General features: G+C 43.4%; 1 protein-coding gene across 2 annotated transcripts in view; it reads right to left on the reverse strand.

The window, feature by feature from the left end:
- esf1 (ESF1, nucleolar pre-rRNA processing protein, homolog (S. cerevisiae)) overlaps positions 1–12,331 on the reverse strand; it is a 33,758-nt gene that overhangs the window by 15,582 nt on the left and 5,845 nt on the right. For both annotated transcript variants that reach the window (XM_028455045.1, XM_028455044.1), the window contains 6 exons: positions 12,038–12,288; positions 2,823–3,022; positions 2,624–2,737; positions 2,252–2,361; positions 1,161–1,313; positions 858–975 (listed from right to left, as the gene is read on the reverse strand). In XM_028455045.1, the coding sequence (XP_028310846.1) occupies positions 858–975; positions 1,161–1,313; positions 2,252–2,361; positions 2,624–2,737; positions 2,823–3,022; positions 12,038–12,266 (924 nt within the window). In that variant the 5' untranslated portion in view covers positions 12,267–12,288. The remainder of the gene's footprint in view (positions 1–857; positions 976–1,160; positions 1,314–2,251; positions 2,362–2,623; positions 2,738–2,822; positions 3,023–12,037; positions 12,289–12,331) is intronic.

Raw genomic sequence — 12,331 nt, forward strand, 5'->3', positions numbered from 1 at the left:
GCAACTATAACTAACATACAGTGGGGCAAAAAAGTATTCAGTCAGCCACCAATTGTGCAAGTATTCCCACTTAAAAAGATGAGAGGCCTGTAAGTTTCATCATAGATAAACCTCAACTATGAGAGACAAAATGAGAAAAATATTGGTAAATCCCTCGGTAAAATATGTATTTGGTCACCTACAAACAAGCAACATTTCTGTCTCTCACAGACCTGTAACTTCTTCTTTAAGAGGCTCCTCCTCCACTCGTTACCTGAATTAATGGAACCTGTTTGAACTGGTTATCAGTATAAAAGACACCTGTCCACAACCTCAAACAGTCACACTCCAAACTCCACTATGACCAAGACCAAAGAGCTGTCAAAAGACACCAGAAACTAAATAGTAGACCTGCACCAGGCTGGGAAGACTGAATCTGAAATAGGTAAACAGCTTTGTGTGAAGAAATCAACTGTGGGAGCAATTATTAGAAAATGGAAGACATACAAGACACTGATAATCTCCCTCCATCTGGGGCTCCACGCAAGATCTCACCCCGTGGGGTCAAAATGATCACAAGAATGGTGAGCAAAAATCCCAGAACCACACGGGGGGACCTAGTGAATGACCTGCAGAGAGCTGGGACCAAAGTAACAAAGGCTACCATCAGTAACACACTACGCCACCAGGGACTCGGGCTAACCTTGGCTCCGCCCTCTGAGTATTTCACATACTGCAGTGTTTCATTAAAAATGATTCATCATTTGGTGAATTAAATGTTCACATCATTAGAGTGGCTTAAACATCAGAACCAGAACCAGGTCTGGAATTAGAACCAGGTGTGGAACCAGAACCAAAACCAGTCTGTGACCTCTGACCTTAGACGATCCGGCTGCTGACGAGGTGAACAGTTTGGGTTCAAAGGTAGCTGTGTTGACCTCGGTGGCCTCGTCTTTAAGGTCCGCCTCTTCAAACGTTACATCATCAGGAATAAACCTGGAACAAAAGATGAGGTTTAATTAAACCTGAATTACACAAACAAGTTCAACTTTCGTTTGAAATACATCTGAATCAAAGTTTAATTAAACCAAAGACAAACATCTGGGTAGAAAATGTCAAACTACACTTTATTAACGTGTGTCCCTCTCTGTATGTGTGTATCTGTGTATGTGTGTATGTACCGTAGGTCCAGTGTAGAGCAGCTGCTCTCATACTCGTATCCGTCACACTCCTGATAAACATGAGCTGATGTTTGTTCAGAATCACATTCGACCACAGCGTAGAAATACTGGAGACGCTTGAACTGGTAATCCCTCACACGCTCCCTGTGCACACTACACACACACACATTGTAATCCTTCACACGCTCCCTGTGCACAGTACACACACACACACACTGTAATCCCTCACACGCTCCCTGTGCACACTACACACACACACATTGTAATCCTTCACACGCTCCCTGTGCACAGTACACACACACACACACTGTAATCCTTCACACTCTCCCTGTGCACACTACACACACACACATTGTAATCCTTCACACGCTCCCTGTGCACACTACACACACACACATTGTAATCCTTCACACGCTCCCTGTGCACAGTACACACACACACACACTGTAATCCTTCACACTCTCCCTGTGCACACTACACACACACACACACACACACTGTAATCCCTCACACGCTCCCTGTGCACACTACACTCACACACATTGTAATCCTTCACACGCTCCCTGTGCACAGTACACACACACACACTGTAATCCTTCACACTCTCCCTGTGCACACTACACACACACACATTGTAATCCTTCACACGCTCCCTGTGCACACTACACACACACACACTGTAATCCCTCACACGCTCCCTGTGCACACTACACACACACACACTGTAATCCCTCACACGCTCCCTGTGCACACTACACACACACACATTGTAATCCTTCACACGCTCCCTGTGCACAGTACACACACACACATTGTAATCCTTCACACTCTCCCTGTGCACACTACACGCACACACACACTGTAATCCCTCACACGCTCCCTGTGCACACTACACGCACACACACACTAATCCCTCACACGCTCCCTGTGCACAGTACACACACACACACACACACACACACTGTAATCCCTCACACGCTCCCTGTGCACACGCGCACACGCACACACACGCACACGCACACGCACACACACACACACACACACACACACACACACACACACACACACACACACACACACACACACACAACCTCTCCTCCTCTGTGTCGTCCTCTGAGTCTTCAGGCAGTGACCTGATCTCCATCGGTCCTCTTATCTCCTCCTCCTTTAGACGCTGTTTACCAAACTCAGAGAGGAAAATCTGAAACAACAACATAAACAATTGTGTGTGTGTTTCAATCAACATGACCAATATGACTAACTCCTGCTGCTTCAGTAGAATATATGAACCAATCAGAGGCAGTTTCTCTAAAATACACAAACGCTACCTTTTTCAAACCTCTGTGACTCTTCATTAATACTCACTGTTCTACATCAATCACTAACCCTGGGTAACATCAGAGCCAATCACTATATATATAAATATATATATACATATATAAACAGTGTAGTATGACACTCACCTTGACAGACAGAACAGCGCCTCCTTTAGGAACGAACGAGCGAAGCAACAGCAGCAGATCTTTGGCTTTAAGTCTGTCCCAGTCTATATTACACACAGCTAGCCTAGTAGACACCTACACACACACACGCGCACACGTATTATAATGCATTCAAAGATGTAAGGTACACGTCGTGCTGTGACCTGTAGCTGTAGCTGACCTTTTCGCTCCTCGGGGCATCGCGGCTCATTTCTCCCCAGCAGTGCTCAATCTGGTCTTCTTCTTTCCTGAGAATCTCGTCCACATCATCCTCCTCATCATCATCCTCAGAGCTAGTCTCAACATTTCCCTTTCCTCGAGCTGGGTCAGCGCTATCCGACTCTTCATCATCATCATCATCATCATCATCACTCTCATTATCTGAGGAAGAACCAAAGGTCAGAACACATCACTTCATATATGGATAAACAAGCTGTTTATGAGTAATTTTTTTATTTGTGTGTTTGTGTCCCTTTAAGAATCATAACAATTCGTCAAAATACCTTCTACGATTTTTAAGCGGTATGATGATACAGTAAAGACTTTTCTATGGAGTGGGAAAAGGCCAAGAATTAAACTGAGGAAGTTATGTGCGCCTAAGGAGAAGGGAGGGCTGGGCCTCCCTGACCCAAGATTGTATCATCTATCTTTCGGTGTGGCCAAAATAGCAAAATGTTGGAGTGTGACAGAAGTTAAAACAGCTTGGATGGATATTGAAAATAAGCTATGTTCACCATTCAAACCTGTAGAGATGTTTTTTCAAAAAGTGTTTAACATCACACACCCTGTTCTTCTGTACTCAAGACATGTGTGGATTAGAAGGCACAAAATGTACCACAAAATATTCCCTCGAGAAATGAATGAACACCGAAAAACCCGATATCCTATCTTCAAAGAAAACCGACAGAGAGGCCGTAATTCCAAACTGGTCGTAGACAAGCTTTACATAGACGGCCAACTGTTTAGGGATTCTAACATCACCCCATGGCTCTACTAAGAAAAATAAAATAAAATAAAACATTTTAAAAAAAACCCAAAAAAAAACCAAACAAATCAAAAAAAAAAACAACAGGTGATTTATGAGTTAATATTGAACGGATAATTCTCCACTCATGGTGTAGTTAAGGTAGCACTATTTGAAAGGTAAAATGTGTGTGTGTGTATATATATGTATGTGTGTGTATGTATATCTATATGTGTATGTATATTAACAATATAAAAAAAAAACAAATAAAAACAAATAAAAAACACAAAAAATGAAATAAAAACAATAATATTTCAAAATGTATGTATATATATATATATATGTTTATATAAAATAATTGAAATAATTCAAAAGAGAAATAAAATAAAATTGTGTGTGTGTGTATGCTTGCACAGATAGGCGTGTACAGTTTCACAGGACACTCTCTACGCCCATGTCAACTCTTTTCTTCTCCAACCCCCTTCTCTAACCTTTTTTTTTCTTTCACATCCACTCAGTACCCCCCCTTCCTACGCTTTATATAATTACCCCTTGCGTGTCTTGTTCTTTTGGTACTGGTTGTTGCTGTTGTATGTTTGTGCTTCTCACTAACCTTTTCAACCCAGCCTCACAGACTCTTGGCTATGCTCACATTCGTATGGACTAAACCACACTCCTTTCCATGTTTTAACAAGATATATAATTTGTGTTTCAATTCCAGGCAAAGAGGAGTCTCGGTTCTTTTCAACAAAAGGTTACTCTTTAACACAATCAACTCCGCCATAGACCCAGAGCGTAGATATAATATTATCAAAGCGGTAATCTATAATAAATGTTTCACAATTCTAAACCTCTATGCCTCCAATAATGACGACCCTGAATTCTTCCATAGAGTTTTTTCGGAGCTATCGGACCTTTCTGCAGACTCATTATTAATCATCGGAGGTGACTTCAATCTGACACTCAACACATCATTAGACAGATCCAGTAAGTGCCCAAATACAAAACTGTCTCGATCTGCTAAAGTATTAATGAATTACATGGATGATCTTGGAATAGGAGATGTATGGAGACTGAACAACCCAACTAAAAAAGAATACACCTTCTTCTCCCCTGTGCATAAATCCTTCTCCAGAATTGATTTTTTTCTCTCAAATAATTCCATCGCACATAAGATTTCCTCTAAAATACATCCTATAATTATTAGCGATCATGCCCCGATATCCCTCACCCTAAAGTGTGACTCTAATCAGAAATGATCCTCTCTGTGGCGCTTTAATACTTCATTACTTAATGACAGTGAATTTGGTAAAATGATAAGAAAAGAATGGGAGGACCTTCTATTAACTTAAGATTCTCTGGAAGTGTCACCGTCCTTACTCTGGGAAACCGGCAAGGCTGTCATCAGAGGGAAGATCAGACGGAAGAATACGTAGCTAACCTAACCAAATACAAAAATTAATCTCGACATAATTTTATCTAAAAAAAACTGATTTAATTTTGCAGCAATTACGGTACAAAAACTTTGACTACAATAATAAATCAGGCAAATATTTAGCAAATCAGCTTAAACACAACAAAGAGAACGATTTCATAGCGGCAATTTCTGATAATTCAGGTCAAACTTTAAACTTACCTCAGGACTTTAATAAGGTTTTTCATGATTATTATCAAAACCTATACTCATCAAACTTAAACCCTGACCCTGAATATATTAAAACCTTCCTCAATAACTTAAACCTACCACAGCTCACCATAGATCAGAAAACCACCTTAGACTCACCATTAACTTTACAAGAACTACAAAATGCTTTGGATAGCATGTCAACAGGCAAAGCACCAGGTCCAGATGGGTTCCCTGCTGAATTCCTAAAACACTTCTGGTCAATGCTGGCTCCGCTCTTCTTCAGAGTAGTAACAGAGATTAAAAATAAAGGTCATGTAGGAGGTCACATGAATGCAGCGAACATTAAATTATTACCTAAACCAGACAAAAACCCCATGTTACCCTTAAGCTACCGTCCCATCTCACTTATTAACACAGACATAAAAATTATTTCCAAAGCACTCACTTCCAGGTTAGAGAAAGTAGTACAGTCAATTATATACCAAGACCAGACAGGATTCATTAAAAATAGACACTCCACAGACAATGTTAGAAGGCTGTTTAATTTGATCAACATGGCACAGAACTCTAAAAAGAAAACAATAATCTTGTCACTCGACGCAGAAAAAGCATTCGATAGTCAACTGGTCATTCCTCCTTGCTGTCCTTGGCAAATTTTGGATTTGGAAAATCATTCATACAATGGATCTCCACCCTATACTCTAAACCTAAGGCCTCAGTAACCACAAACAAAATAACATCCCAAAGCTTCACACTGCAGAGGGGAACCAGACAAGGTTGCCCACTCTCACCCTTGCTTTTTGCTCTCGCAGCAGCTGTTCATCAGAATACTGTTATTAAAGGAATTCACTCATCCATTTCAGAACACAAAATGTATCTTTATGCGGATGATATTTTACTTTATCTGGAAGAACCCCAATTCTCATTAGAAAAAGTATTTAAACTAATGAACAGCTTCTCTAAATGATCAGACTATTCCATTAACTGTTAAAAATCATCAATCCTTCCATTAACAAAAAATTCATGGAACCCGGCAAGCCAAAACCCACAATACCCCTCCCCCACAAATACAATTAAATATCTAGGCCTAAATATATCACCAAACCTAAATGAATTAATTAAACTGAACCTAGACCCACTGTTGGATCAAGTCACAGAAGATCTGCAGAGATGGAACAATCTCCCCATCTCACTCCTTGGCAGAATAGCCTCAGTTAAAATGAAAATCTTACATAAAATAAACTATCTGTTCTCTATGATCCACTGAAACCACCAATGCAATGGTTCAAAAGATTAGATTCTGCAATTACAAAATTCTATGCTAGGAATAAAAAACCCAAAATAAGCCTTTCAACCCTTCAAAAAAATAAAAGCGAGGGTGTGTTGAAGCCCCTAATTTCACGCATTATTACTTAGCAAACCACATTTTATATTTAACAGAATGGCTACTGTAAAACCAAAAGAATACCATAACACCTGGCTAGAAATAGAACAGCTAGACTGCAAACATATTAAACTCTCTGATCTCCATTTTATCTCTACGACCCTCAAACGTCATAACTGCTTTAAAAACCCACTGATTGCCTCCACCCTGACTGCGTGGTGGAAAGCCCTGGACATTACAAATGTTCAATTAAAAACTAGCATGCTGTCTCCAATCTGGCACAACCCTGACTTTAGAAACAGAAAAACACCGCTCTATCTAAAAACATGGGAAGGGAGTGGAATTATTCATCTCCAAGACCTCTTCGAAAATGATAAGCTCAGGACATATAACAATCTAACCCAAACATTCACTATAAATAAAGGTAATTTTCTTCAGTACTTACAAGAAACAGAGACAATTAAGAAAAATACAGCAATAGATTTAATCACATTACAACCTCCAGAACTGGCCATATATATGAAAAAAATCTCAACAAAAACTAAAAAACTCTCAAAAATATACAGAGCACTCTTGAACACTAACTCTAATCACTTACCAATCGCTAAATGGGAAGCTGAACTCTCAATCACTACGAACACCAATTTCTGGACAGAAATTTGTTGTAATACTTTTAAGATGAATAAAAACACAAATCTTCAGCTAATTCAATACACAGATCCCACATTACCAAACAGAAAATGTATAAAATGGGCTTCTCCGCAACAGACATCTGCTCTCAGTGCACCCAGGGATCAGCTGATTCATATTTACATGCCGTATGACTTTGTTCGCCAGTTCAACAGATTTGGTTTCTAATCACTGAAAAACTGTCCTCCATTTTGGACTCCAGGATTCCTCTATCCCCAAATCTATGTCTATGTTAGGAGACCTGACTATGCTTGATATTCCAGCAAACCAATCGCAATCCATCCTTGCGGCACTCGCCATAGCAAAAAAAACACTATTCGTGAACTGGAAAGATAAAAAATGATAAGCATAAACCAATGGCGAAATCTCCTCATAGAATTTATTTCCATGAAAAAGATGTCTGCTCTCAGAAAAAATAAAATAACCTGCTTTGAGGAGCGTTGGACTCCTTTTCTAATTGCATTGAATCTTGATTTTTCATTTTTAGCATGATGATCTAGCCTGCAAGCAACTGCCAGCACCACTCTTTACTAACACACTGATCTAACTGTAGTCCTATGTTGTGGTGTTGTGCGTGCCTGTGCTGGCCCTGGTGTGGGCGCTGGCCTCTCTCCTGCTCGGCCGCCACCTGCTTTGGCCGCTCTGTGGCTGGTGCCTGGCTCCACCTGGGGGGGGCCCGCATGGTTTGGGGGGGTGCAGCGGGTCTCCGGTTGTGCTGCTCGGCGCGTCCCTGGGGCCCGCAGTGCCGCGTGCGCCATCTACCCTCTCCGGTGGCCCGCCGTGCGGAGGGGCCGGGCTCATACCAGACAGGCCTCCTACATGGTCACTCACTCCCAGCTGGTCTGGCTCACCCACTTGTTGCACCACACTCACAACCCTTGGGGGGCTGGATGGTGGGGCTGGGGGTGGAGGGGGCTGCCACCTGTGCTACTAAGTAGTGGCGCGGGGGCGGCACTCCCACCTCTGGCTGCCCACATGCACATACTGTATATACACATAGGTTGGATGGGGAGCACCGCTCCCCTCCATCCACCCTTTTTTAATAGCACTTCATAATTCATTAAACACACACATTCACTCAGGGGATAGGGAAGTGCCTCTCCATTGGGGAATGGAGAGGCACCATAACAGGGTGGTGGGTAGCTTCACAGATTTGGGCCTCTCGGGTGGGGGGCCCGGCCCCTCTGTTGATGGCTGGGCCGCCGTGTAGAGATCGGGAGGGTGCGGTCGGGCGTGGCGGTGGGTCTCTGGGGGGCGTGGAGGGGTGTTGCTGGGGGCTCTCTTTGCGGGGTCCCTCCGGACGGTGCCGGCCTGGTGGGGTGTGGGGGTGTCCCTTCACTACGGGTGGGGCTTGGTGCGGGTTCGGGCGGCCTGCTGCGCCGGTGTGGGGGGTGGGCGCGCTGTCTAGGGCTCATCGCGCGGGTGGCATCAAGGAAAGGAGATCTGGCGCGCTCTGCGGTGCTCGGTCGGTGTGCCCGGGGGCCGGCGGGGCGACTTGCAGCATCCCCTTGGTGCCCTCGGCGACTATGGGCGTGGTCGTCATCCCTGGGGGCACTGCTCTCAGTGCTGCTTCCGTTCCGGGTCCTTCTGGCCTGGGATCCGGTCCCTGCTGGCTCTGGGCTCACCGGTGGGTGCCCGCTGGCTGCCCATTCGGCGTGGCTCTGGCCGTCTGCTGGGTGTGGGCCTCGGCTCCTCTGCTGGGGTCTCGGGCGGGGGGCTCTCTGGGCCCTTCCCTCGGGGGGTTGGGTGCTTGGGTGTGAGTGCGTGGGTGGGGCGGGATGCTTGCGGGGGGCCTTTGTGTTGGTGGTTGGGGTCGTTGGCGGGAAGCGCTGGGTGCTCGGCTGCTTGGGGCTTCCTCGGATGTGTGTGTGGGGGGCGGTGGCTGTCTCTCGGCCTGGGATCTTGGGGGCGTCTGGGGGGCTGCTCGACCGTGGGGGGGTGGCCTGGGGCTCCCTGGCCCCCGCTCTTTCTGCTGGCCTGGCTGCATCTGCGGGCCGGGGGCAGTTCCTGGGTTTGCGGTAGTGGTTTTTGCACATATACTGGTCTACGATGCACTGGCATGCCTTGGGATGTGGGATAAAACTCATACTGGGCTTAACTTTAGACACGTTAATCCCAAATACCTGCTTTAGGTACTACCACTCACTCATTCCCCCTGTCCACAGCCACCACCATTATAGCTAAACTTCACACTTGTCACTATAGTGGCTTGATTACACAACATAATAAGCACAATATATTCTACAACTTCACATCTCACTCTCACTGTAAAATAATCTATTCTTCCACACCCTTTCTATTTCCTACCTTGAATCTCTCCTCCCTGCTCCCTGGTGAAACACACACACCAGACAGAAATATTCATCACTTTGGTGTAATTCTGATATTAGTATTGGTAAAAAAAAAAACTGTGTACAGTAGTCCCTCGTTTATCGCGGGGGTTACGTTCTAAAAATAACCCGCAATAAAGGGGTTTTCACGGCGCGTCATCAACCGCATCATCAACCCGAAAGTTTCCATTTAGGAGATAAAGCAGCAGGTCTACAAACAGCACGCAGACAAGAAAATCCCGAATTGTGAGACGAAATGGTAAAATATTGCCATGTTTTTGGCTGTACCAATTGGTCAAACAGTGAGACACATTTGGAGTTTTATAGATTGCCAAAAATCATAACAAATCAGGTAAAACAATCTCACAAGTTATTAGAGGAAAGGAGGCGCTTGTGGCTAGCAAAGCTAACCCAGGATCTACGAGGCAAAAATCTGGACTATTATGTATCCTGATATCATCAACTACCTGGATTTCACCAAGCCATACACAGCGAAGACCTTAAATCTTATAGAAGTTTGGAGGTCGGTCAGTTCTAATAATTTCACAGTGAACCTGCAGCGTAGTTACTGTAAAATAGTATACGACCACCAGGTAATCCTAGATTTAGGCAAATCAAACAGTTATATTCCGTTAGATGAGACTACTCTGGACCTAGAGCCTCAGATTGCTATGCCAACTACATCCAGCGACCTGCGAAACCTCGTACCAGCGGTGACGTAAGCAAAGTGATCGGAAGCAGGAGCGGGGCTAGCAACCAAGCTAAAAGCTAATCCTCAGAGAATGCTGCTTCTTCCATCCTGTGTTCTAATGTCTGCTCCCTGGAGAACAAACTGGACTACCTGAAATGCATTCAAAATTGGACTGTTAAATAAAATCCGCGAAACACCGAGGCCGCGAAAGGTGAACCGTGTCATAGCGAGGGACTACTGTATTGGAAACAGTGACATTCAAAAGGTTTAAGCACTGTTGAGAATTTGTTTTAAGATGGTGTGTTTTTGTTTTTATATTAATCTTGTGAGATTTAATCCCCAGGCGCCGCAACATGACTGCCCACTGCTCCTCAGGGATGGGTTAAATGCAGAGGACAAATTTCATACAGGGATATGCAAAAACATTTATGACCAATAAAGGCGAATGTCTTGATTTAAGATTTTAAGATTTAATCTGGTGGGTAAAGGCCATTTCTGGAAGTATTTACAGATGAGGAGTTGTATTATGTCTAAACATTACAATGTGACAGACAATGTTGTTGCATATGAAATATATGTATATGAAACTTCAACCAGAAAAATGCACTGCCTCACAATTTTATAAGACTGGCAGAAGGATCTTGAAGATCAGACTGAATGTGATAAATGGATTAAAATTGTTGTAGAATGTGGTAAATGTCCGAGATGCTCGGGATACGCTCACACAGTATAGGTTTATACATCAATTTTTTAACACACTAGTGAAACAGGAACTTTTCTGCATTGTTTGTGGGAGTGTCCTTTGGTCAGACCTCTCTGGACACAGGTCATTCATATATTGAGCAGTTTGTTTAAGTCAGAAATTCTTTTAATGTTGTGTTTACTGGGCACCGATCTCAGATACCTTAAGTATCCAAGGGTGAATTCTGTGTGATCATGGTGGGTACAATAACAGCCTGTCGAGTTATCTTATGAATGTATGCTGAACAGACTCAGTAACAGAGGGTTGGAGAAGGGGTCTCCCTGGGACACGTTCTGGGACTACATAAGGGTGAATGACTGACAGGGTCACTTTTCAGATGTATTCCTGATTTTACTTTTTTCTGCTGTGACGAGTATTTTTTGTAATAATTTTGATGCATTTATCTTCTTTATTAAAATATTTTTCGTCTTTGCCTGCTGCTTTAGTTTATGTTCACTGGATTTGTGTACTGAAGTCTGCAATCATGTTTTGTGTAAGATAGGGGTTGTTACAACCTTGAAATCTAAATGTGTTGATGCCATGTACCATGCCTTTAAAAATTATAAAAAAAATTATTGTTTAAAGTTCAATAACATCACAGCCCAGGCGTAACAACCAAGTGTAACAATCAGGTGTAACAACAGGTGTAACAACAGGCGAAACAATAGGTGTTACCACAATAGGTTTTACTGCACAGTGTGAACATTGATCATATAAAAAGTTGTTCTCATTCTGTGTGTTTTTCATGTGTTACTTTATATTTATTAGATTAGACTGACTTTAAATAACATTTCCATCAGCATTACAGGAAGAAGAGAAAAGCAGCAAACGGGGTTGATATAATATATGAATTTAGAGAATATAGAAGAAAAAGAAACCAGAATATACAAAAGGGTTAGGGTTATCTCACTTACATTTAAATAAAAACACTCACCGACATGCTTAGTGTGTGTGTGTGTGTGTCACACCTGACTCCGCCTCCACCCTGTAGAGGCGTCGTAGCTCGTTAGCGTGGCTGTGGCTGACCTGCCGTCCTCTCTTGTCCACCGTTGATGAGCTGTTGAAGCGTTCCTCTGAGAACATGGCGGTGAAACGAGGGTCAATGTTCACCCTGTGCTCAGCATCAGGAATCTCCCAGAACCGAGGGTCGGACCCCACCACCGAGAATCGCTTGTCAGAGTTGGGACCTGTTGCCATAGTGATGGCCTCAGATACACACCTGAGACACACAGAGGTACAACACATCACCACACACAAATAAC

This window comes from Gouania willdenowi, chromosome 8 (genome assembly GCF_900634775.1).
Source record: "Gouania willdenowi chromosome 8, fGouWil2.1, whole genome shotgun sequence".
Lineage (NCBI taxonomy): Eukaryota > Metazoa > Chordata > Actinopteri > Blenniiformes > Gobiesocidae > Gouania > Gouania willdenowi.